The sequence below is a fragment of the Ictidomys tridecemlineatus genome, chromosome 3, assembly GCF_052094955.1.
Source record: "Ictidomys tridecemlineatus isolate mIctTri1 chromosome 3, mIctTri1.hap1, whole genome shotgun sequence".
Taxonomy (NCBI): domain Eukaryota; kingdom Metazoa; phylum Chordata; class Mammalia; order Rodentia; family Sciuridae; genus Ictidomys; species Ictidomys tridecemlineatus.
Window position 1 is genome coordinate 143,482,244 of NC_135479.1, and position 26,536 is coordinate 143,508,779.

Consider the following 26,536-nt stretch of genomic DNA (forward strand, 5'->3'; position numbering starts at 1 on the left):
AGATGCACAAAGGAGCAAACCTGCAAGCAGAGGCATCTGGAGAAGCCTTCCTTACAAGTCTTGTCCCAGGCTCTTGGGATTCAGTGGTTGGCATTGAGTCAAATGATGGTAACCAGCTCAAGGGAGGCTGAGGAGTGTCTTTTTACCTGGTCATCCTGCTACTTCATATAAAATTGTATATTTTTGAGTTTTTGTTTTTCCTTAAGAAAGAAGGGGAAACAGGGTAGCAACACATAATCTATGCCACAATTATCTTGTTTTTATTTGTTTTATTGTTTAAATCTTTTCCCCCTAATTTGAACATCACCCATTCTTGTTTTGTGAGCGCAAGGACTTCTCTTATCTCTGATGTTATTGCTTAGCTCCCCCCTTTTAAAGTCTCTTTCTGTTCCTGTCATTGTTCCTCTTTTCTCTAGATTCTTTTCTCTTTGGTTTTCTTCTTGCTCTCTATCATTTTGGAGGCTTTATTAAAATCTGTTGATCTTTTGATTTCTTTTCAGACTTACAGGTAGAGTGCAAGTAGCCCTCTGTACTATGGGATCCACATCTGCCCAGTTCAATCAACTGTGGATGGAAATTAGTTGACAAAAAAAGTTCTCATAGTTGCTTCCGTGTACTATATAGTTAGGCCTGTGGTGGTTGTGTCTGTGAAGAACATGCAAATTCTTTTTTTTTTCTTATTATTCCTTTAGCAATGTAGCTGAACAAGAATTTACATAGCATTTACATTGTATTAGGTATTATAAGTAATCTAGATGGGATTTAATATATGGTAGGATGTATGTAGGTTATTTGCAAATACTCTACCATTTATATATGGGACTTGAATATCTGTAGATTTCAGTATCTGTGGGGGATCCTGAAACGCATGTCCCTATGGTTACTAAGGGATGGATGAGCATACTCAAAAGCTCTCTTCATGGCAGGGCTTGTTGGTTGGAGCACCTCACTGTAGAATAATAGGAGTCCCTGGCCTCTTCATTGGATGAACCCAGATGTGACTATCTAGAGGTTTTTCTCTGAGGCTCTTTTGTTTCTCCAGAGTCCTTTCATCTCTTCCCTGGGGGACACACCAATGGCTGCTTACATTCTGGGGGCAGGATGAGATAATGGAGAGGAGGATTCTGTTGTTCAGGAGATGGACATTCATTCCCCACTCTTTGCTATGCCTGCTGCACCAAGCCTGGCACTCTGGCTGGGTTTCTTCAGAGGAAAGCCCCCTGGGGCAGGAGGTTCGGCAAGAGAAAGGATTGTTGCTTGGTTGCAGGGGCAGAGGGGAGGATCTTAGAGTACAACAGATGGAGACTGGCCACCTGCTCTCTGCACCTGGCCGCTTAAGGAACACGGTGCTTCCTGGTCCTGAACTTTGCTGGGTGCTTACAGGGAGTGAGTGGCTCCCTGTAAGCACCCTCCATAGGGCCTGGGGCTCATGCTCCTCTGCTCTGCTCAGACTGTCACCACTGTCACCTTCCCATCTTCCAAACCTTCTCTTTCCTTTCTCTTTCCCTTTGTATGTGAGTTTATGCCTATTTTATGCCTTTTCTGTCTCCTCAGTGGCTTTTCAGGAGAGACATGTTGTCAGTTTACAACACTTAATGAATGAAATGGTCACTACCCAGCTACCCAGGTTTTGGTATTTGCGCTCTTGCTGACCATTCCCTCTGCTTCTCTCTTTGCTGCCTTTTCCCTCATCATCTCGCACCTGGTCTTTTGCTAAGTCTCCAAATTTGTCTCCTGCCTCTGGGCTCTTCCCCCACATCCCATTCCTCTTCTACACTGCCCATTAAGTGATCTTTTACTCTTTCCTAAAATCTTTTGCTGGGAATAGTGGTGCATGCCTGTAATCCCAGTGGCTTGGGAGGCTGAGGCAGGAGGATCTCAGATTCAAAGCCAACCTCAGCAACTTAGCAAGCCCCTAAGCAACTCAGTGGGACCCTGTCTAAAAATTAAAAATTAAAAAAGGGCAGGCAATATAGCCCAGTGGTTAAGCACCCCTGGATTCAATCCCTGGTACAAAACAACAACAAAAAAACTTTGCTGGAATCTAATATCTACACTAAAATCCCAGATCCTTTGTGATTTGCATGATTTCTCACATCCTGCCCTGCCCTAACTTCCTGGCTGCTTTTATCATGACAACCCATGCACTGTAAGTTTCAGCTGCACCCAAACTAGTGCCCTAAACACATCACATTCTGTGCTTCCTGCTTTTGCATATCCTGTTCAAATTGCTTTAGCTTTTCTTTGTTTCTCCATTTGGAAAAGTCTGACTTTAAACTTTTTTAAGACTTTCACCTCTTCTGAGAAATTTCTCTGATTTCCTCCACTGTGCAACATTTGATTCCTGCTAGTAGTGTCAACTATTTTCACATTACATTTACATCACATTTGTTTATACATTTGTCTGCAAGCCTATTATCTGTGTATCTTAAGGACAATAAATATTAGTTTTATTGTATGTCTTTGCCACTAGACTTGAGCTTTCCTTGATCACAAACTATGTCTTTGCACATCTGCCTTCATCCCAGTATTTTCACACAGCACACGAGGTAGCACTCAGTAAAGTTCCATGAAGCTGATGGGCAACTAAACAGATACAGCTAAATAACCAAACTGTCAATCAGTAAAGTAGACTAGGAAGAGTTAAACTGGGGCTGAGGTTGTGACTCAGTGGTAGAGCGCTCATCTAGCACATGTGAGGCCCTGGGTTTGATCCTTAGCACCACATAAAAATAAATAAAATAAAGGTATTGTGTCCAGCTATAACTTAAAAAATATATTTTTAAAAAAGAGTTAAACTGTTATAAGAACCTAATCTTTGACAACCCAGATGTCATCAAATCACAGTTGAATAAATCATTCTTGAGAGCAAATGGATTAAAAAATAGCTTGGGACTGTACCTTATATATGCATGGATTCCTTATTTATAACAGCTGCGCAAGAGAGATATTTCTGACTATTGTGGACATCATCAAAGACAAAATGGATCTGATTAAATAGAAATAAAAAACATTTAAACAACACAGTGTCACAGAAGGAAATGATTATTCTGACAATCACAACTGATAAAAGCACAACTTCCAAAGCATTTTCTTTAAAAAGCACAGGAAAATAAAAATCCAGATTCTAAAAAGAGGTCAGGAGAGATGAATACACGTTTACATTTGGAAAAAAAATCAGTCCCCAGATTCATTCATGTTCATTGAACAAACTAAATATTGTTAGGAACTAGAAATAGCCATCATTTACTAAGTATGTCCTATCTGTGTTACTACCAAGTAAGCCCTTGATAAGGATTATTTCATTCCTAAACTCAGAGTTGGGCATTATTGTTAGATTTTTAAGATAAAAAAACACTTTGAGAAGTTGGGCACTTGTTCAAGACAGAAGGTGAACCCAGATTTATCTGGCTTTAAACCTGTTCTCTTAACTTCTATACAAAGTTTATGACACTTGCTGTGTTTTCTTATGAATTAGGCCATGTGTTCATTGATGAAATGAATGCAAATCACTTTTATGATGTCATTGCATATATATTAAGTTACCAAAATTTAGATTAAAAATGGTAGGTCTGTGGGAATCAGGTATATGTACACTTTGCTGGAAAAAACTGATATGCTCCTCCTAGAACTATTGATTAAAGTTTCTCTTCAATTTGGGAAATTTTGACCACTGTTTCTTCAGATATTTTTTCTGCCGTTTCTCTGCTGCCCCACGGGGCCCCATTGTACATTTGTTAGTACACATTGTCCTGTAGGTCTCTGAGGCTCTGTTCCTTTTCCTTCCAACTTTCCCCTCTGTTCTTCACTTTGGATCATTCCTATTGCTCTATTTTCAAGTTTGCTGATCCTTTCTCCTTCTCAAATCAGCTGAGGAGTCCATTTAGTAAATTTTTCATCTCTGATATTGTGGTTTTTAACTCTTTACTTTTCCTCTAGTTCTTTTTAATAGTTTACATTTGTGTATTGATATTCCCTATTTTTAAAGTCATTGTCGTCATATTTGCTTTGGATCATTGACATTGTATTTTTCTTTAATTCTTTGAACATACTTAAAAATGACTGCTTTGAGGTCTTTGTGTGCCAAATCTAACATGTAGGCCTAATGCACAGTCAGCATATCATGTTTTTCTTTTTTTAATTTTAATTTTTTTATTTTTGGTCTTGAGAATGGGTCACAGTTTCCTGTTTCATCACATGTCTTATAATCTTTGGTTGAAAACTGGACAGTGTGGGTAAATTGCAGCAGTTCTTGATTCTGATGTTTATTTCTGAGTTTTTATATTTCGGTTTCATTCGTGTGTTTTTGTAAATTGCCTGGATTTGAACTGTGGAATCCATCTCCCTGTGGTATGTGGCTGCTGATGTCTTTAGCCAGTTTTTTATTCTCATTTTAACGAGCTTCTTAGAAGGTTGCCCCTGTGTCTGTATAATTCATAAAGCTTCCACTCTCTGCTAGTCTATCTGTGTGTGGGCTGGGAAGCATGAAGTTTCAGCCAGTTCTTGTCTCCCCTGGCTTTTACTTTTTGCCAGGCTCTCTCAGGTCTTCCCAGTCATGGACATTGTTTTCCTGTCATTCAGGAAAATATAGGAAGTTATTTAGACCCTTCATGGCTTTCTCACCTCCAGGCTCTCTCCATTACATTTCTGGCTGGTCTATTGATCATCCTAGCTGGGTCTGTACCCTCATGCTTGCAAATCTAAGGACTTTCCCTGTCCATTTTTCTACTGTACTTATAATATTCAACTTACAAGGGTAGCTTTCCCCCACCCCTGATCCAAGTTATTTATTCTCTTTGGCAGCAAAACTGCTGGTGTCTGACCAGCTCCATACTGGTAAGAGCTGGGACAGGAAAGGGAGCCGCTTGGGCAGGAAGGTCAGAGACTCTCACTGTTCTTACCCTTAGTTTCAGCAATTTTTGACAAATAAATGCTTTTCAGTTTGATGTCTTCATTTGGTAAGTTTCTAGAGCCCTGAAGTGGTTGTGCTTGACTACTTTGTTTCATTTTGTACTTATTTGGGGGGAAGAAAATTTACTGGCCTCTTCACACTGCCATAACTGGAAGTCCTTCTGGTACATTCTTTCTGAAGAGTGATATTTCAAGAATAAACAAGAAATATAAAATTGTATAATTGCCCTGATATAGTAAATCTGTTCAGAAGAATTGTGTTTCAAGGAAAACTGTACAACAAACCAAAAATTGAGTATAAGAAATGTAAAGTTACTGGTGGTGATGAACCTCAAGTGTGACTAAGGGGAGTTGATAGTTAGTTGATAGTTGATAGTATAGTTGAGACACGTGAAGGATTGGGGGATTGTGGATATGGTATGAGATTGCCTAGTGGGTATGAGACCCTGGATTTGATTCCTGCCAAGATAAAAACTTTAAAAAGATTGTTAGAAGAGGACTTGGAGGAACTCAGAAAACAGGGCATTAAGTAAGTTGTTTATGTAGAAAGCACCATGAAGTCACCAAGAATGATTATGTCGTAGCATTGCAGGAATCAGACCAGTCAAGAAGTGGCAAATAGCACTCAAAGTATGGAAGAACTCAAACTTTATTTTACACTGGTGGGCCGAGAGGAGACCAAACTCCAAATTCCGAGCCCTCATCTCCAGTTTCTCACAGCATTTATAGGCTGTCTGGTGCCAGAACATTTCTAGTGTATACCATAGAAGGCTGTGCGCATGGGGTTCTAGCAGGAACCACGGTTACAGTGCAATAAGGGGAAACTGGCTCCTCTCACAAAGCCTCCAGAGAGCTTGAGCCAGGAGCCTCAACAGGGGCATTTACACTTTAAAGGGGAGGAGATTCCTAGATGTAGTTACTTACAATCCAAAAGGTAGTGGTCTATGGGGTTGATTAGGTTTCCTGAAGAAGGACTGACTAAAGGCCAGGGGAACTCTCCCTTTCCCAGGCACTAGTTTTCTTGGCAGTGTTCCTTCCATCCAGGCCTGGTTTGTCATCCATCACAGTAGAGACAGAAAGATGCTGAGTCAGGGGCTGAAACCTGGACCAAGAGAAGGGGGAGTAAACAGGAAGTTGGGAAAGATCAGCAATGATAAAGGGCAGGGAGTGAAATAATCTGAAGGAATGTGCTTCAGGGGGCTAGGTCAGAAAGTCGAGGTAACCAGAGAGGAAGGAAGATTTGTAATAGGAATACTTAATGAATGCCAGCTACATGCCAAGGCCTGCACTTAAGACAGACATGGACCCTGTAATCCAATGATCCTAGAAGTATATAAATAAACATACAACTACAAATAATGGTGTGTTCTATGAAGGAAAGAAAATGGATCATAAGGAAATATTAACGGTATGAAGGAACAAATTTAGATTTCTGTGGTGGGGACCAATTTCTGGGAGGAAGTGATATTGAGCTGAGATCTGAGGGATGAATAGGAGTTAGGCAAGTTGAGGGTTGTGAAATGGATCGTAGCTGGATTCCTAGGGCCAACCCCTCAGAAGCAGCTGAGATTCAGAAGAAGACTGCTACTTGAGACAGGGTCACGCCACACAGTGGGAAGGGGCTGGACAGAAGAGATGGCATACTCAAAACATTTTTGCTATATCAGGAATTGGGACTGGAGAATGGAGAGTTAGGGAGCTGACAACCATATTTCCTGAGCAACAAACTATGAAGGTTTAGTGTTGAAATGAGTATTGTTAGAAATACCCGGGGGCCACAAGGAATCAAACACATACTCAGAAGTAGCTCAGCAAGGCCAACTTTACTTCTGCAGGAGGGTGTGCTACTAAACAAAGTCTGGCAAACAAACACACTTGGGCAGGAAGTCTGCCTGTTTTTATCCCTAACACAGCACTTCCCCTTGCTCTGATAGGAGGAGCTCAGGGCTACAATCTATGCAATTGGCTAACTTGAAAATTGGGGTGGGCACAGGGAAGGGCTGTAGTTAAAATGGCTACAATTGACTTTTCTATCCCAATTAAGACTAAAGACTATATTCTGAAAATGAACCACTGGACTTTCTATTTCTCACAGTATAAATATACAGCAAAGTTAATCCAACATATCATTTGTTTGAAATCACCATTGCAGCATTCATGGTGGTTAGACCATCTTGCTAAACAATCTATATGCATTTTCATGATTAAATTGATCATTTCTGGAACCAGGTATATGAGGAAGGCAGAACTACATAATACATGGCATGTTTTTGAGAAACCCCAGGGTGCCTGAACTCCTTGGAGGATGAAATGGGACCATACATGTATTTATGACCAGACCCTTTTCCCCCTCAGTCCCCTCAACCACCAGAAGAGGGAATCAAAGGAGCCATTCTCCCTTCCTCTTTCTCCTTCTTCATCTTCTTGTCTAAACCTGAGATTAGGCTGACCTGAGCTTACCTTCAGAGTCAGAAGATAGCAAAAACACTCTTGCAGTAGACAAAAGCCAACCCAACCCATCTGTGCAGGTGGTCACATCTAAGGGCCAAGAATACCAGGGGAGATGTGAACTTCCATTTCCCCAGATGGCAAATCTGAATGGATATGCAGTGGGTTTCAGGGAAGCTTCCATTTCTACTCTGTCCCTCCCTTCCCTTTCCTATCAGATCCTTGGTGGATAGGAGGCCACTAACCCTTTCTTATTCCCTTTTCCAAGAGCAAGTGATAGGAGTTGTCTTTAGGCTGAGCTATAACATTGGGGTAGAGGAACTTAGGCATATTTGCTTATATATAAATACAGCAGAGTATAAAAATGTTGGGTAGCAAATTTGTAATCAAGGATTTGGCTAATTTATTTATTAGACTTCTCCCTGAAGCCCAGACTTCAGGAACAAGAAATCCAGAGGAGACCAACTACTTTCTACACCCGCATGTGCAACCCCTGGGTCTCCCTGTTAGGGGTGAGTAACTTCATCTTGATCTCAATTATCTTGAAAAATAATTCAGGAGGAGGATGTGTGATTTGAGGAGGAAAAGGGCTAATTAGGAGCAAAGTGATTTAATTGCTTTCTGTATTGAAATTTAGATGAGACTACATTTGGCAAGATTTACATTTAATGGATCACTTATTTAATCAATTATTTACTTACTAAATAATTATACCTGATAACCTCTGGGTTACATTGGGTTCATACAAACATGTTGCTTGTGAGGAGGAATGGGACAAGGAACTAGGATAGGATACCTGTTTGTGAATAATTTTGATTAAATAATTTCAGAGGTATTTGTTATCCCAAATATGTACTTAAGTGAGGTTTCTTGAATTATGAGTGAACTTCAGTTGTTCAGACTTTGGCAGTGATCAGTTGATGAGAGAGACTAATGTTTCTCATGCCCTTGACTTGCTTACCATATGGAAAACTGTTAGGTAACTTGTCTTCCAACTGTTCCTATAGGCAGTTGGGTCCCTTCTCATCGTGTTTGTGATCCAGTGGGTCTATACCCTGGCTAACATTGGTGTGGCTGCCATCGTGTACCTCTACATCGGCCATGCCAGTCCAGGGCTTCACCTTGGTAATTTTTACTTTCTGACTTCTGACAATATGTACTGATTTGTTAAGTATATTAGGAATCTTCTCTTTGCTATTTCTGATTTTAGCATAAATATAAAATTTATGCTTCCTTTAATCTTAAGAACCCTAAATGATACAGAGTAAACATATTATCAACTGCATACTGTTGACATTAACCAAGATTCTAATGTAAGCCTCTTAAAATAATGCTAACTTCCTGCTCCTATAATGAACATGATCTAATTAATCAATTTCCCACTATGTATCTATATATAATTTTAAAAAAACATTTTCTAAAATTATGGTTGATTTGTTTTTCCAAAGTTATATAAAATTTATTATGTGAGATATTTTTTGTAAACCTACACCAAAGAAAGGATGGGTTTTTAAAAAAGATTGATAACCATATAGAAATAAATAGACAAGCAAAAGGAAGTCAAGTAGAGAAAGGAGAGTCGGGGAGGAGGGTGAATGGGAAGGAAAAAGGGGGGATGATGAACTGAAATTGATTTCCATGTATGTATGAGATTTTGGGAGATGAACTCAACTACAACGTACAAGTATAGAGGTATAAAGTTCTAGTAGTAAAAAAAAAGAATCAAGAACTCCTATTCAAATCAGTGTATTTAATATCAGAATTATTTGGCCAGTATTAATAGCAGTCTCACTTCCTGCCTCAGTTCTAACATTTCTACACGTTGAGCTGTGTGATTCGCTTAATGCCTGCTGAAAACTTCACAAGGGCCAGATCCTCTGAGTGTTGCAAGGATGACAGAAACATGTTCCCTACTCTCAAAGAGTGTGTGGTCTTGTGGGGAGATTTCATAGCATGCATTCAACACATGTTAGTGTGAATCTAAAAATATTATTAAAAATTAATAATATGGATAATAGTAAAAGCATTATACAAACTATTGAACTCCTAAGACAGAAGTATAATTTAGAAAAAAAATTTGGAAGCTACGTATCGGTACAAAGTCCTTAATAGGCTGCCTTAGGCAGTATTACAACAAAGAGGGGGAAACTGTGCTTATGGTGTGTGTGTGTGTGTGTGTGTGTGTGTGTGTGTGTGTGTGTGTGTGAGGTGCACATTCACATGATTAAAATGCAACTCTAGATGCCTATGTAGAAGCTTCATAAATATTTATATGTCTGTCTTCCCTGCAGGATTAGCCTCCAACTTCAGTTTTTTCCGATGGATACGATCTCTTCTGATGCCCTCCTGCAGGTCTGTGCCAATTTTGGGACTGGTACCAGGATAGATGAGTGTCCCTGGGTCCTGGGAAGTGCTAAGTGATCCCATTCCTGGCTGCACTGAACTGCAATGTGGAAACCTGATCCCTGAGAGCCTCCAGGAGGCTCACCTTTCTCCTCACTGCCCTGCACCACACCAGTCCCCAGCTTCAGCTCATCAGAAGCTTCCCCATTTCATGTCCTCTTCCCTTCTTATCCTCAGTCATTATGCACAGGAGGGTTGTTTAGATTCTGATTGCTGGGATGGCAAGTCAGGAGAGCTACTCTCAGTGAGTTCATGGTTTAGGACATTAGCATCAGCACCTAAGCATACAGAAGATTAAAGCGAAAGGAAATGTGAAAGTAGAACTCCTGTTCCTCTCTCTCTCCGGTCAGAGATAGCTCACGTCACTGTGTTGGTGACAATCTCAGAATAAAGTAGGGATCCTGGAGAATTGCTGTAGGACCTCCACATTCAGATAGAGATACCCAGGGAAGGGAATCAACTTTCCTGAGACACATGAGAAGGCTTCAGAGAGAAGGTAAGGTTCCACATGGCCCTGATCAGTGTAGATCAGTGTCAGAATGCTGTCTAACATGCACAAGGTTGAGAGTGCACTGTCCCTTGGCCCTAATCTTTCTCCTTCCCCTCCACTCTGTAGTGCAGACACTTTCTCACCTTTTAAAACCTCAGGATTCTGGGGAATCATCCCACTGTTCCATCCTCTTTTAATATCAGTGAGGGGCCAAAGCTGCAGACTGGGAAAATCTAGGCAGAACCCACCCAACCAAGTGTTTACTAGGTTTCATTTTGTGGTTTTTTGGTTTGTTTGTTTGGTTTGGTTTGGTTTTTGGTACCAGGGATTGAGCCTAGAGTGTTTAACCACTGAGCCACATCCACAGCCCTTTTTAGTTTTATTTTGAGTCAGAGTCTCACTAAGTTACTTAAGGCCTTGCTAAATTACTGAGGCTGGCTTTGAACTCACAATCTTCCTGCCTCAGTCTCCTAAGCTGCTGGGATTACAGGTTTGTGCCACCACACCTGGCGTGGGTTGGTTTGTTTTTGAAAGCTTTTGATATATGGTTTGCATTTGCCAGGATTCCCACCTTCCATGCCCAATGATGTGTAACTTTAGAATTTCCCAACTTCCTGTTTTTATTGTGGTAAAATACACATAAGAAAGACTTTACCTTCTTAACCATTTTTAAATGTACCATTCAGTGGTGTTAAGTTCACTCACGTTGTCATGTAACCACCATCACAACCCAACTCCAGAATTTTTTTATCTTCATAAACTGACACCCGTACTCATTAGACCATCACTCCTCATTTCCCAGAATCCCTCCCAGGACAGCTCTTAGCCAGCACTACCGATCTGTTCACATTGGCAGAGGAAATGAAACCTTGATGCTGGAGCTTGGGTGAAGAAAAAGAAGCAGCACTTTAAAAACCAACAGGGAGGGGGTCAACTCTGAGGGAGGAACAGAGGGTGGAGTGTGTTGAGGAGATGCCCCGTCATCTGCATGGGTGTCTATGTCCTGTGTGGGGCTCCAGGAAGGGTGGGCGGCCTGTCTTCCTCTCATCCAGTCTGAGGCACAAGGCTGGGTGACTCAGCTCATGCATCCCCATACTGATCTCTGCAACTTGGTCCTGAGGACAAGTAGAGTAGAAGTGGAAATGGATTCTGTGTGGAAGTGGCCTACACGTTCTTGAGCTGTGGTTGGTGTGTGGGTGATGACATTTTGATGTGGTCTGATTTACAAGAATATTTTAGGTCATTTCCAGTTTTAATGCCTAAGGATGGTCGTGGGAGGTCACTACTTGTTGGTGATTCCCCAAATTCTTGGGATTTTACCTTGAAGGTCACTGTAGCCCTGTGTAGGAAGAATGATGTATTAGAAAGAGATTGATCTAGAAAAGGACAGTTCAGGATTCATAGCCATCTTGGTGCCAGGGCTAGTGAAGTGGGTGGTGAGGCTCAGCTAAGTCAGAGCTGTTGGGCTCATGGAGGATGCTGGGCCATATATTGTGGTTATTCAGGAGGGAAAAGGACCAAGAAATGGTGACTTATTTAAAATAGAAATTGGTAGCTGAGTTTTCTGTTTTGTGGTTTTGAGGCCTCCCCACTATATCCCCAAATGTCCTTCAAAGTCAAAGAAGAAAAATAATGTTTGAGTAGAAGGATTTGGGTGTAATGTCTCTGTTACACCTACAGCTCCCGTTACTAGGTGAAGTTAGCCTGGCCTCCAGAAAGCTCTCTTTCCTGAAGCCTTAGCAACTGTCCAGCCATTCTAAAGAGCAAAGTATTGTATATTATTTCCGTGGATTCAAAAGAGTACAATGGCTTCACCTATTAAAAAAAGAAAAAGAAAGAAAAGATTAAAAGAGTGTTAGCCAAAAAAAAAAAAAAAGTTGCATCAGCAAAACTACTTCTGTTGATTGACTGGTGTGGCATTTTGTCACTTCCTAATCTTATTTTTTTTTTAAATATTTTTTAAGTGTAGGTAGACACAGCACCTTTTATTTTATTTATTTTTATGTGGTGCTGAGGATTGAACCCAAAACCTCTCATAGCTAGTTGAGTGCTCTACCGCTGAGCCACAACCCCAGCCCCACTGATCTTACTTTTTGAAGAATCAACCTTTGTAAATGTTATCCAGCTTTCAGGAGCTCTCAATCTATGTTATTCAAATGTGTTCTCTACAAATAATGCTGTAGTCATGTGATCTGATCTTCTTAGAGCTGGACATTTTACAGAGTCAGTTGAAGTCATTGCTTAAGTTCCATAGATTGATGACACTAGATTCCTATCTTTTTACAACTTTCAAATATATTCCTGATTTAAACAATTGAACCTTACTAATAGTAAAGTAGCTGGTTCTCAGTGAAGACTTAAGATCTGTAGGAACTGCAAACAACCTGGAAAGGTAAGAAAATGGAGGTGTGTTGACATAAAGAGGCTTCCTGTGGCCACTGAATTGATTAGGGAGGGAATTGTGACCAGATCTGCCTTCTGCAGCTGCGCTGGCTGCCAGTCTGGGCTTTCCTTAATTTCCTTCTGTTTCTAGCACTTTCTTTGGGTATCTCTAACCTTTTTCTTTACCGGTTTATTCCAACTGTAACTGGATGCAGAGACTGTAGTGACAATGGAATCTATATTGGGACTTGCTCTTTGTTTGGAGTGCACTTGGTGTCAAAAGCTTCTGTAGTTTACCTCTTAGCTGTTAGCTATGCAAACCTTAGCTCTCTGGAAATCATGCCTCATTCAACTTTCTATCCAGTAAATCAAAGAGAAGGTATTTCTTCACACTCTTTTCAATTATCCATTCCATTATTTCATTTGATTTAAAAAAAAAGGGGGGGGCAAAAGAAAAGCTATAGAGACCCAACACAACACTATTTGTAAGAGGAAAACTCTCTTTATGGGTGGTCTCCCTTCAGATTTTACGCTTTTCTACTTAAGAAGAGTAAATCAATCTTTCTCTCTCTCCCCTTGGGTACACTATTTCTCATACTTTGAGTTCACTATTGAACACATAGCGGTCAATACTTTGGGCTGGGGTGTAGCTCAGAGAGAGCACTTGGCTAGCATGCACAAGGCCCTGGGTTTGATCCCCAGCACTACAATTACACAAACAAAAAAAGCAAAATTGTGTTTTGAACATTTAGATACATGCTAAACATTAGCACGACCAATTTATTTATTTATTTATTTATTGTACCAAAGATTGAACCCAGGAGGTACTTAACCATTAAGTCACATCCCCAGTCCCCCACTTTTCAAATTTATATTTTTTCCCATTACTGACTCAGTTTATTTAATATGTGCAGATTATAGTTAGGTAGAAAAACCAAGCTTATAAAAGTTAAATATGGACAAAACTTCAGTATCAACAAAATCCAAATTATATGATGATTTTAACATAACAGCTTGAATTGTTTTGCTGAATCTAACCCACTGTACACAGAGATAGCTAGTGAGAGAAATGCAAGCATACAGTCTGCCCCCAACTCCCAGTTCTATTTAAGTACCAGGAAGTCTCTTTGTATTAGCCACTGTCTTATCACATGAACTTTCTGGGCTCCAACTCATCATCCACTTATTTTTTTTTTCTGGTTGTATACAAAGAATATTCACATCAATTCGTGTCTTCATGCCTGTTGTTTAGATAATGATGCCCATCACATTCCAACATCATTTCTAACCCCTTGCCCCCTCCCTTCTCCTCCCACCCCTCTGCCCTATCCAGAGTTCATCTATTCCTCCCATGCTCCCCCTCTCTACCCCACTATGAAACAGCCTCCTTATATCAGAGAAAACATTCGGCATTTTTTGGGGGGGATTGGCCAACTTCACTTAGCATTATCTTCTGTAACTCCTTCCATTTACCTGCAAATGCTATGATTTCATTCTCTTCTATTGCGAGTCATATTCCATTGTGTATATATGCCACATTTTTAAATCCATTCATCTACTGAAGGACATCTAGGTTAGTTACACAGTTTAGCTATTGTGAATTGTGGCTGTGTCCCTGTACTCTGCTGTTTTTAAGTCCTTTGGGTATAGACTGAGGAGAGGGATAGCTGGGTCAAATGGTGGTTCCATTTCAGGTTTTCCAAAGAATCTCCATACTGCTTTCCTATTGGCTGTTGCATCAATTTGCAGTCCCACCAGCAGTGTATGAGTGTACCTTTTTCCCCACATCCTTGGCAATACTTATTGTTGTTTGTATGCATAATAGCTGCATTCTGACTGGAGTTAGATGATATCTTAGTTTTGATTTGCATTTCTCTAATTGCTAGTGAAAATGAACATTTTTCCATATTTTTTTGATTGATTGAACATCATCTTCTGAGAAGTGTCTGTCTGTTCAGGTCCTTGGCTCATTTATTGATTGGGTTATTTGTTTTTTTGGTGTTTAGCGTTTTGAGTTCTTTATATAACCTGGAGATTAGTGCTCTATCTGATGTGTGAGGGATAAAAATTTGCTCCTAAGATGTAGGCTCTCTGTTCACCTCACAGATTGTTTCTTTTGCTGAGAAGAAACTTTTTAGTTTGAGTTCATTCCATTTATTGATTCTTGATTTTTAATTCTTGAACTACAGGAATCTTATTAAGGAAGTTGGGGCCTAATTCGACATGGTGAAGATTAGTGCCTACTTTTTTTTCTATTAGATGCAGGGTCTCTGGTTTAATTTCTAAGTCTTTGATCCACTTTGAGTTGACCTTTTTTAATTTTATGTTTGTTCTTTTTAGTTATGCGTGACAGTAGAATGTATTTTGACATAACATACGTACAGGGAGTATAACTTCCCATTTTTGTGGTTGTATGCCATGTGGAGTTACACTGATCGTGTATTCATATATGAACATGGGAAAGTTATATCTGATTTATTCTACTGTCTTTCCTGTTCCCATCCTCCCCTCCCTTCCCACTTCTCTCTCTGGTCCAATCAGTGAACTTCCCCTGCTACCTCCCCCAGTGCCTATTGTGAGCCAGCCCTTTTTTATATTTTATTTTGAGACAGGGTATTTCTGAGTTGCTCAGAACCTCTCTAAGTTGCTGAGACTGTTTATATATATATCTTTTTGCAGGGGGGATATACTGGGGACTGAACTCAAAGACACTTAGCCACTGAGCTACATCATCAGCCCTATTTTGTGTGTGTTTTTATTTAGAGACGGAGTCTCACTGAGTTGCTTAGTGCCTCGCTATTGCTGAGGCTGGCTTTGAACTTGCGATTCTCCTGTCTCAGCCTCCCAAGCTGCTGGGATTACAGGCGTGTGCCACTGTGCCCAGCTGGAGACTGGTTTTGAACTTGCAATCCTCCTGCTTCGGTTTACAAATACATCTGTCCAGAGTAGAGTTGTCTCTGCTACTCCCTCTCTGCTTCTCCATCCTCCTTACTGTCCTCTGTGTCTCTCACTGAAGGAGCTTGCGGTCCCAGGAGCAGATCATTTTGGCACCATCCCTGGCTAGGGTTGACATGGAGATGACTCAGCTCACCCAGGAGAACACAGACTTTGCCACTCGAGATCGCTACCACCACTCCTCCCTCATGAGTCAGGAACAGCTGATGCCTCTGTACTAGGAGCCGCGCTGGGACCCTTCCTCTCCTAGAGTTTCGCTGGGCTCAGTGGACCCAAAGAGAAATTCGTGGAGCTGCTTCTCCCTGATAGGAGACCCAAGGCCTGCCTGACCTCCTGCTGCTACTTTGGATTGCATTCTGGTCTGGAGCACCAGCCTTACCCACAGGAACAGTAGGAATGGCAGTGCCCTCCACTGTGCGGCACCCAACCTGGAGAGCTCTACTGGGACACCAGGACTTTCAGGTGATAGCAAGATGATCAAGTGTGGAGAACAAAACCAGATTGCTTGTTCCAAGGGCCACAATAAATGCATATTTTTAATTTATTGTATTAATTTTTTGAATACTTAATACACTCACATGGTTCTGAATCCCAAAGTATATATAGAGAGCGAAAGGTGTCTTCCCATATTGTTTCCTGTCTGCTCAGTTCCCATCCCCTGGCACTGAGATAACTGCAGTTCTCATACACATTTCTGCAATTCTTTATAAATATTCAAGCAAATAGGAATGTGGATTTTTATCATTCCCTTTCTGTACACAAGGTATCTTATTATACACATGTTCTGCACCTTGCTTTTTTTTTTTCCCTTAACAATCTAACTCGGAGACATTTCCATATCAATACTTACAGTTTCCTCATTATTTTTCATTGTGTGGATGTTTCCATAATTTATTTCACCAACTCCACAGTGATGGGCATTTTCACTCTGCCTGATCTTTTGCTGTTACAGTGAGTTCTGCAGTGAATAATCCTCTACTTATGTACCATCATAAAGCAATCTGTAGGATACGTTCCCAAAAGTAGAATCACAGAGTATTTATAAGCTATTATTGTTTGATGAAGGTCTTTTTAGTTAAAAATTAAACTTCTATGAGTTGCCTAATGTCAACTCCTATTCTCAAAAATATTTATAGTCCCTGACTCTCTGAGCACCTATGCAATTGTCTTTGTGGAATGAATGGCAGAGGGGACAGGACTCATGGATGCTTTAAAAGCTCAGCCTGGCATTCATCACAAGCATCTATCTCTGGGAGCCCAGCAGTGGCTTCCCCTGATAAGTTCGGACCTGGCCCAGGATCAGCGGTTTCAACACTGAGCCACGGAGGGAAGAACTGTTGGCTCACTTCTGGTTCTTTGATATTGGAGCTTCTCAAAAATTGGTGTGCTAAGAAGCATCACCTGGTTTGCTTGTTCAGGCAACAGATGCCTGTACCTCACCTTAGGCCTTTTATCATTTGGGGTGGTTTCATGGGCTTTACATCTTTAACAAAGTGCTGTAGGTGATTCAATGTGGGCAGTCTTTGGACCACATTTTGGAAAACACTGACATTCATTATGGAGGTTTCTCAAAAGATTAGGAGTGGACCAACCATATTACCCAGCTATATCATTCCTTGATATTCATCCTAAAGAATTAAAATCAGTATACTGTAGTGATACATGCATACCTATGTTTATAGCAGCACAGTTGACAATAGCCAAGTTACGGAACCAGCCTAGGTGTCCATCAGTGGATGAACGGATAAAGAAAATTTACACAGTCTAGTTTGATTTTAGACATCTGTCCTCTAGAGCTGTAAGAAAACACATATATTTTATCACCCATAAAGAAAAACAAAATTATGTCATTTGCAGGAAAATGGGTGGAATTAGAGACCATTATGTGAAGCGAAATAAGTCAAACTAAGAATGTCAAGGATTGTGGATTTCTTATATGTGGAAGCTAGAGAAGAAAAAGAGGTGTGTGTGTGTGTGTGTGTGTGTGTGTGTGTGTGTGTGTGTGTAGGGCAGAAATCTCATGAAAATAGAGGTGAGATCAGTAGAGTAGAAGAAAGGGATGGGGGGCGAGGGGGAGGAGAAGAGGAAAAGGAGAAATACTGGAGAATGACATTGACCAAATTATATTGTTATGTCCTATGCATGTATGAATATATAACAATGAATCTCACATTATGTATAATTATAACGCACCAATAAAAACCTATGAAGGGAAAAAAGGAAAAGAAACACACTGATGTGTTGGATGGAAGGGCTTAGAGTGGGTGAGGGTTAGAAGGATCATGGTGAGGGGCCAGCTAGATCTTAACCTTCTCTCTGAAAGATAGGCTTTTTTTTATGTTTCTGTTCACAAAATATATCTTTGGTAAAATGTCAGATTCCTGATCACAATTAGAAACAATTTAAAGAAAGCAGACTTTGATTACACAGATGAGGTAGCCTACAAGCAACAGAAATGTGTTCTCTTACAGCTCTAGAGGACAGATGTCTAAAATCAAACTAGACTGTGTAAATAGTAATGTGAATCAGGTCTTGGCCTGAGTTCCCCAGCAAGGACTTTTATAAGCTACCATTTTGCTGGAGAGTGTATCCGAATGCTTATTCTTAAGGACTCAGAAGAGATTGTAGGAACACCTGTCCTGAGACCTGCTTCCAGATAGGAAGGGGTCAGAATTTATCTCCTGGTCCTCTTTCCCTGAAATCAGTCTCACTGAGCTGAAATCACATATTGAGCAAGGCTGAGTTGCCTCTAGAGGGTCTGGGGGGATTTGTTCTGTGGCCCTTCCAGCTTCTGGTGGTTGATGCCAGCATTCCTGAATTTGTGGCCACATCACTCCAATCTTCATTGCTAACATCTTCAAATGTCTCTTTGCTCCATGGTTGCATTGACTTCTCTGTGTTTGTGAAGTCTGCCTCGCCTCTGTCTTATAAGGATGTGTGTGATTGTATTAAGAACTATCAAAGAATCCAGGCCAGTCCTCATCTCCAGACCTTTAAGTTAATCACATCTTTGCCAAATGAGAAAACATTCACAGAGTCCAGGGAACTCTACATTGGGTATCCTTGGGGACCATTTTCAGTGTACCACAGAGGACACTACTGAATCTTCTCTTTGCCTTTTTGAATGCTGCACCACCAACTTAAAAAGTCACCCTTCTGAAAAAGATGCTACTGAGTTTGAACACCAGGAGAATTTGAAAGAGGTGCTATCAAAGCTGAACACACAGCAGAAGATTCAAGTATCCATGAAGAGCACCTGTCCAACATGGTTAATTTTATGAAAAACAATAAGAGAAGAATGGGGATGTGGTAAAAAATTCAAACCTGATACTCAGTGTTGAGGATACCAAAATGAAGAGCTCACAGCCTGTTGTGTATAGGGCAGATGATCAACAGGCTAAACCTCTAAAGAGGTCCAAGCATCTTGTGCTTAATCGAAACTGGATTGTGTAAATAGTAATATTAATCTGATCCTGGCCTGAGTGCCTCAGAAGACAGATGTTTATAAGCTACCACTTTGTTGCAGAGCGCATCTAGGGAAGCAAGAGTGACTGAAAAGAGAATCAAGGTAGGGAATGATGCAATGTAGGATCATGTGCTTACTCTTGAAGACCCTTCTGAGAGACTATAGGAATACCTGTCTCAAGACCTCTTCCAGAGTTAGGAAGGGGTCCCAATTTACTGGTCCTGTTTTCCATAATCAAAGGTTAACCCTGAGGGTATTGGGATTGGTACACATGAGAGTGCCTAGCCATTCTGCAGCAAGCAGAAACTGGCTAGAAGTCACTCAGAATTAGTTGTCATGCTGGCAGCTGAGATGGAACAAGTAGCTTCAGCCCCAGAGACAAGTGGGGCAGACAGGACTTGGTATTCACAAAGGTCAATAGTAAGTTCAGGTCATCAGAAAAACAAAGCATTCATGTCACTGGGTCATGCAGATAGGGTTTATATATCTAAAGGATGCCTAAAAAGAAAATGTCAACACAATCTATAGGCCAGTGAGACCAGCATTGTTTTCTAAGAGGCAGAGGGGCAGATTCCTGGCCTCAAAGTTTCACCAAGAAGCTGGGTGAACCTGAGTGGCTGAGGCAGGAAGATGGCAAGTTTAAGAACCAGCTTGGGCAACTTAGAAAGACCCTGTCTCCAAATAAAAAATAAGTGAAATTTGCTCAGTGGCAAATTTCTTCTGGGTTCAATCCCCAGTACTAAAAATAGAGTTTCACCAAGAAGTCTACTACTGTGGGTAATAATATCTGAATAAGAGTGGATTGTATCAGATCTTCTTCTGGGACCATCAATGTCTCCCTTCCAGCCAAGTCATCTATTGAGTGATCCATCAGTGATCCATCTACCTACCTGCTTGCTCACCCATTGATCCACCCATTTACTCCTCCTTCACTCACACATTGACCTATTAATTCCTCCATCCATCTGTTGGTTCACCAATCAATTTATTCATGTCTGGAACAACTGTATACATAACTTCATGAGTAGGTACCTGAAACCACCTCACCTGAACCAGGTACATTCTCATCAGTCTCAGAGTTTTATTATGTAAAAATGTGATCACAGGCCACTTAGGTATAAATGTATTCCCTAATCCCCACCCTCAGTCTCTCAGGGTGAGCAAAGCCCATATCCCCACCTTGCACTCAAAACTGGGAATCAGAACAGGGGTCATTTTCTCAAATGTCTCTGGGAGTCATGCTAACAAGTTCTCTAACCTATACAATTTGGTGCATCCTGCACAAACTGTTATTAAGTCAGTGTGGAGTTTAAGGTTTAAGATTTCATTATTCTTACTTCTGTCCAGGTTTCTGATTGAGGGAGTGTATTTAAGGATGGGAAAGAAGGTTCCAGTTTATGTATTAATAATAGGAAAACTTATTAAGAGCTTTAGTATAGAAGGCAATTGGAGTCAACAGGTTGCAATAAGACTCTAGTGTCTAACATTCTTCCTCTTGAATCTAAGAATCCACTTCCCCCAAATCCCTTAGATAGGGAGCTGGAACCAAGAGAGAATGACCAGCCTGCCTTGTCACCTAGTAACAGATGGACAAAGATCATGTGGTGACCACACATGCATTACCTTTCAACTCAGGGCCCTGTCCACCTATAAATTTGGCTTAAATTCTGGCCAGATTGGCTTCCTCCATTAAAAAAAAAAAAAAAAAAAAACTTCATGATCTAAGCTCTGGAAAAGTCCAGCTTCCAGTGAACTTTTCTGGATACATGCATGGCTATTTCTGCTCCTCCTTGCTACATGGGGAGGGTGGAAAGTGGGCCAGCTGGGAGCTTTCCACTGTTGAGATAAGACAGTAGTGGGAGAGGGAGGACTATTCTGCTAAGGGGCAGCCCAAACCTCTGGAGGGTCAGGGGCCAGTCATTTGAAGTTCTCAGAACCCCACTGTCTGTCGAGCACCAACGGTACCAGTAGCTTGTGGCAGTGGAATGTGAGCAGGGATATGGAGCTAGGAAGGACAGGAATAGAACATACAGTCCTAAAATATTACTTTTCTATTGCCGTTGTAACAAATTATCAGAAATCCAGTGCCTTAAAACAATACATATATACTCTTATAGTTCGGAGGCCAAAAGTCCAAAATGTTTCTTACTGAGTCAAAATCAAGGCATCCGCAGGGCTGTGTACCTTCTGGAGGCTCTAGGAGAGGATCCATCTCCTTGATTTTTCCAGCTTCTAGAGCCCACCTGTATTTGTTGGTCATGGCCTGTCCATCTTCAAAGCCAGCAATCACATTCAGTACCACCTCTGCTCCTCCATCATAGCTCCTCCTCCAACTCACCTGTCTTCTTCTGCTGCTTTTAGGGGCCCTTGTGCTTAGATTGGGCCCAACTGGTAATTCAGCGCAATCTCCCCATCTCAAAATCCTTAATGACGTCTGAACAGTCTCTTTGCCATATCAGTTGCATATTTATAGATTCTGAAGATGAAGACCCAGCCACCTTTGAGGGAGGACTATTCTGCCTGCCACACCGGCCTTGGGGGCTGAGCTGGTGGGAGACTGTGGAGCTGCACACAAGAAATGGTGGGAGCATAAGATCAGAGCATTCAGCACACAGCCAAGCCGTACTCTGCAAGATGAACTCACAAGTGCCCAGGAGACAGGTGAGGAAGTCTTCCTGGAAGAAGTGGGTTCAGAACCAGCTTGGTTAGAAGATGTGAAACCAAGGGAATTAATCCAACAAAGACAAAGGAGGCAGAAGGAGCTATACCAGAGAGCGCAAGCTTGCCCTCAGCCTATCAACCCTTTTTCCTACCTCTTGCTTTTAAGTGGGCTTACTTGAGAAGAAGGTTAATGTTGCAAATTCATGGCATTCTGGGAAGAAAATAGCTCTTCCACTTACTAGCTCTGTGACCTGGGGCAGGTTTCTTTCTTTCTTTCTTTCTTTTTTTGTACTGGGGATTGAAAAATTAAGGGGTGCTCAACCACTGAGCCACATCTTCAGCCCTTTTTTGTATGTTATTTAGAGTCAGGGTCTCACTGAGTTTCTTAGTGTCTTGCTAAATTGCTGAGGCTGGCTTTGAACTTGCCATCCTCCTGCTTGCACCTCCTGAGCCGCTGGGATTACAGGCGTGTGCTACCACGCCCAGTTGGGCAGCTTTCTTAACCTTTCTGAGCCTTGATTTTCCTCTCTGTAAAATGAGAATTATAATCCCTACCTGCCAGCGCATGGAGCTGTGAGTACTAAGTAAAATAAGACAACTTTTTAAAAAGAAAATAAAGAAGTGGCAGAGGGCAGTGTTTTAAGAGCCACCCCTGTTTATTCCATGCCTCTGTGGGCAACACAGAAAGAGAAAATCACAAAAACAGAATAGGAAATCTGCTGCGCTTCTTGGCACATTTCAGAGCAGAACAGAGTCCTGCTGTTCCAGGAGGCCATGATACATCTTGTGAGCCACAGACGTAGCAGGACACCTTCACTAGCCAACAGCAGGAGATCTGCGACATGTCCAAATCAGAGCCAGCTTGCCCCTGCCCTCCTTACAAGGCAGGCCCTTGGCCTATAAAATTCATCTGTCCGCTTCCCTATAGCACTGTTTAGCTCAGCCTTCTCCCTGCCCTGCCCTCCCAGAGCCTGGGGAATGTTTCCTAAACACTAAAACATCAACCCCACTCTCCAGTTCTTTTGAACCAAGGCCTACTCTAGAGCCAACAACACACTCCTGTGCCTTGGTCCCCTCACCCTGTCTTTATTGTGCCTTCCTTCCTTGGGGATACCCAGGAAGCAAGGATCAGCTGGGCGGTTGCCCGTGCCGCAGCTTTTCTACACTGTTTGTGCTACTCTGTGGGCAGGGGAATTGCAGATATCTACTCGCTAAGCCCTTGTTCAGCACCCTGAATCTTGGAGGTGTACCTGGACTCCTTCAGGAAGGCTCATAAGCAGAAATGGATGCCAGTGTGTCTTTTTGAGGCTTAAGCCCCCAGGCCTTGATGAGATACTCTTTTTAGGGAGAAGGTCCTATTCAGGTAAAAGAGCAGATGGCAAGAAAGACCCATGAGCATCAGGGGTCCCCAGCTGACTGTGTTCCTGGGAATGCAGCCCATCCCACAGCATCAAGGCTGGCATCCTCTCCCTGTTCCCTAGCTCTAATGCCCTGGGCTGAGTGGAGGATGGTGGGTCCCCACTCCCATTCATTCACCTCAATGAATGGGGGCCACAGCCACCTTCTAAAAGAGGCAGAGTGGTTCTACAAATGGCATCTAAAATAATAGCTAGCCTTTCTGTTTTATTTTGCTAAAATATGGTGTCTGTGTGTGTGTGTGTGTGTGTGTGTGTGTGTGTGTACTTTTCTGCTTGTTTTTTGTAAAGAAAGCAGCATATTTCAAAACCTGGACTCACCAAATGTGGAGCCTGACTCAAAATGTGGGCCATGTGGTATATATCAGATTCACTTTGGGAAACCCTGAGAGCAGGTGGCATTTCAAAGGATTAGCAGACATCCCCCAGCAACTGGCAGGAGGGCTTGGTGAATGCCGATCCGTGAGATGTGACATATACCATATGTATTAAGAAGCGGATGATGGAGAAAACAACCCTGGTTTCAAATATAAGCCCCAAACTGAAAGTCATAAGGGCAGATGCTTCAGGGGCAGGGTCAATTTCTAATTGAACTGTTTCTCACGTGGCAACTCTGTCTAACCATGTGGGTCTATGTCCGCCAAGGTGGGCTTGCTGCTATAACAAGAATCCCCAAAGCTCAGCGGCTTGACACTCTAAATTTATGTCTAGCCCATATTACAATTTGATACAGGTCAGAAGGGAGTGAAGATCTCTGCTCCACACTGCCTTTCAGGGACCTAGGCTCCTTCAGTATAGTAACTAGAGTACCTTCTCTGCCTTCAGAGTCATCCTCTGGAATTCTCAGCATCTGGCTGGCAGGTGAGAAGAGATCAGAACACCTAGAAGGTCTCAGGGAGGTCCTAGGACCAAGACTGAAAGAGCTCATGTCACCTCCTCCTGCCTTCAGTTGATTAGAGATAGACACATATTCTGACTGAAAGACCGGATGGGAAAGATAGGCCTGCTGGACACTCAGGAAGAGGAAGAGCTGGTTTGGTGGGCATCCGGCCCATCCTGCCATTGTGCTATGGGACAAGAACAGATGAATTAGGTTCCTTGTTGAAGGCAAATGAGAGTCTCCTGATCTACCCCAAGTGGATTGTGCCATGAGAGCTCTGTCTGTGGTAAATCACATGCTGGACCAACAGTGTTGCTTGGAATTCCATTTCCAGAACTCTCTTCAGAGCCTCTCTATATTCTAATGAATGGCAACTTTTTATCCCTTGAGAGTTCATTTGACTTCTGGAAGCACCAGAAAGCATTTGAAACCAAATCTGGGAGCAAGGGGATCAATCAGGCAAAATTATCATCTTTTGATGGAAAATTAGCAACCATAAAGGACACTGACTCCTAAGGCAAATTCCAGGGCAGGGATCCCAACACAACACCCTTCCAAGGATTGGCAGTGTCATTGGGAAATTGTGTGAGGTCTCCTTAGGTTCTGATTTTGAAGGAACAACATTTATTTCGATAAGCTTTTTAGTAAGTTGTGTCTGTGTAGTGGGTGACTTTGTAATTTTGGTTCATATGATGTGATTTATTCATGGTTCATGTGGGCCTTTTTTGCCCAATCAAAAGGTCTTCAGTATGGGCTGGGGATGTGGCTCAAGCAGTAGCGCGCTCGCCTGGCATGCGGGTGACCTGGGTTTGATCCTCAGCACCACATACAAACAAAGATGTTGTATCCGCTGAAAACTAAAAAATAAATATTAAAAATTCTCTCTCTTTAAAAAAAAAAAGAGGTCTTCAGTAATAGGGGTGTGTTTCCAGTAAGACATTATCTCGATATATATTTTTAAGTACTCTTGAAATGCCCTGTCAACCCATCTAACCTGTCATGGATTTGGTCATTCACTCAGTAAATATTGACTGAATGTCTATGTGTGCAAAATTGTTTCACATGATTCAGAAACTGTGACACTAGATGACATAAATTGCTTGCTTTGTAGCCTGAGGCTCAGTTTGTAGGTGCTGGAAGCAGAATGTTCTAAGATGAACAAGGAGGAATTGGGCACAGACCACTGGGATGGCCAGGAAGAGAGGAAACTGTGCTTAGAATTTGCTGCACTTAGGTGGTGCCACCATAATATTCTGAGTACTTATCCATAAGATTTTCTGATGGATTGGAGAACATTGGACCAAGTTTTCTCAGGATTGATGTTTTACTTTTCTGGGTAAACCCAGTACTTTAGAAAATAGCATGTCTCTTTAAGTTACCCTAAGATGTTCAACTCAGGTTGTCTTTTCCTCACAAGCAATGAGGAGGAAACAGAAGTGCTAGGGACAGACCCTGCTCTGTGGCTGCCATTTCAGGAAGGAATTTGGGGGTCTCTTGCTATTGCTCCATCATATATAGCTGTATTCAGAGGTGGATTAAAGCCTTGTTTCTTTTCTTTTTTGGGGGAGACTGGGGATTGAACTCGGTGGTGCTTTAGTACTCAGCTACATCCCCAGACCTTTGCATTTTGTATTTTGAAATAGGGCCTCATTAATTTGCTGAGGCTAGCTTTGAACTTGTGATCCTCATGCTTCAGCTTCCCAAGTCACTGGGATTACAAGTATGATGTACCACAACTGGCTAAAGCCTTATTTCTTAAAGTGTGGTCCTCAGCTTACTGATAAAAAAAATCACAAAAAATTAGACAATAAGATAACAAATAACCCAATCAACAAATGGGCCAAGGACTTGAACAGACACTTCTCAGAGGAGGACATACAATCAATCAACAAGTACATGAAAAAATGCTCACCATCTCTATCAGTCAGAGAAATGCAAATCAAAACCACCCTAAGATACCATCTCACTCCAGTAAGATTGGCAGCCATTATGAAGTCAAACAACAAGTGCTGGCGAGGATGTGGGGAAAAGGGTACACTTGTACATTGTTGGTGGGACTGCAAATTGGTGCAGCCAATTTGGAAAGCAGTATGGAGATTTCTTGGAAAGCTGGGAATGGAACCACCATTTGACCCAGCTATTCCCCTTCTGGGTCTATTCCCTAAAGATCTAAAAAGAGCATGCTACAGGGACACTGCTACATCGATGTTCATAGCAGCACAATTCACAATAGCAAGACTGTGGAAGCAACCTAGATGCCCTTCAATAGGCGAATGGATAAAAAAAATGTGGCATTTTTACACAATGGAGTATTACTCTGCATTAAAAAATGACAAAATCATAGAATTTGGAGGGAAATGGATGGCATTAGAGCAGATTATGCTAAGCGAAGCTAGCCAATCCCTAAAAAACAAATGCCAAAAGTCTTCTTTGATATAAGGAGAGTAACTAAGAACAGAGTAGGGAAGAAGAGCATGAGAAGAAGACTAACATTAAACAGGGATGAGAGGTGGGAGGGAAAGGGA

At 41.7% G+C, this 26,536-nt stretch overlaps 1 protein-coding gene across 7 annotated transcripts in view; it reads left to right on the forward strand.

Moving 5' to 3' along the window:
* Positions 1–26,536, forward strand: part of Slc12a8 (solute carrier family 12 member 8) — a 166,020-nt gene that overhangs the window by 128,893 nt on the left and 10,591 nt on the right. For 3 of the 7 annotated variants that reach the window (XM_078044055.1, XM_078044057.1, XM_078044056.1), the window contains 4 exons: positions 7,774–7,871; positions 8,367–8,484; positions 9,651–9,711; positions 21,515–21,876. In XM_078044055.1, the coding sequence (XP_077900181.1) occupies positions 7,774–7,871; positions 8,367–8,484; positions 9,651–9,711; positions 21,515–21,764 (527 nt within the window). In that variant the 3' untranslated portion in view covers positions 21,765–21,876. Of the gene's footprint in view, positions 1–7,773; positions 7,872–8,366; positions 8,485–9,650; positions 9,712–15,650; positions 16,130–21,514; positions 21,877–26,536 lie in introns of those variants that run through there. The other 4 variants (XM_005338873.4, XR_013436846.1, XM_078044058.1 and 1 more) reach the window with 4 other exon arrangements.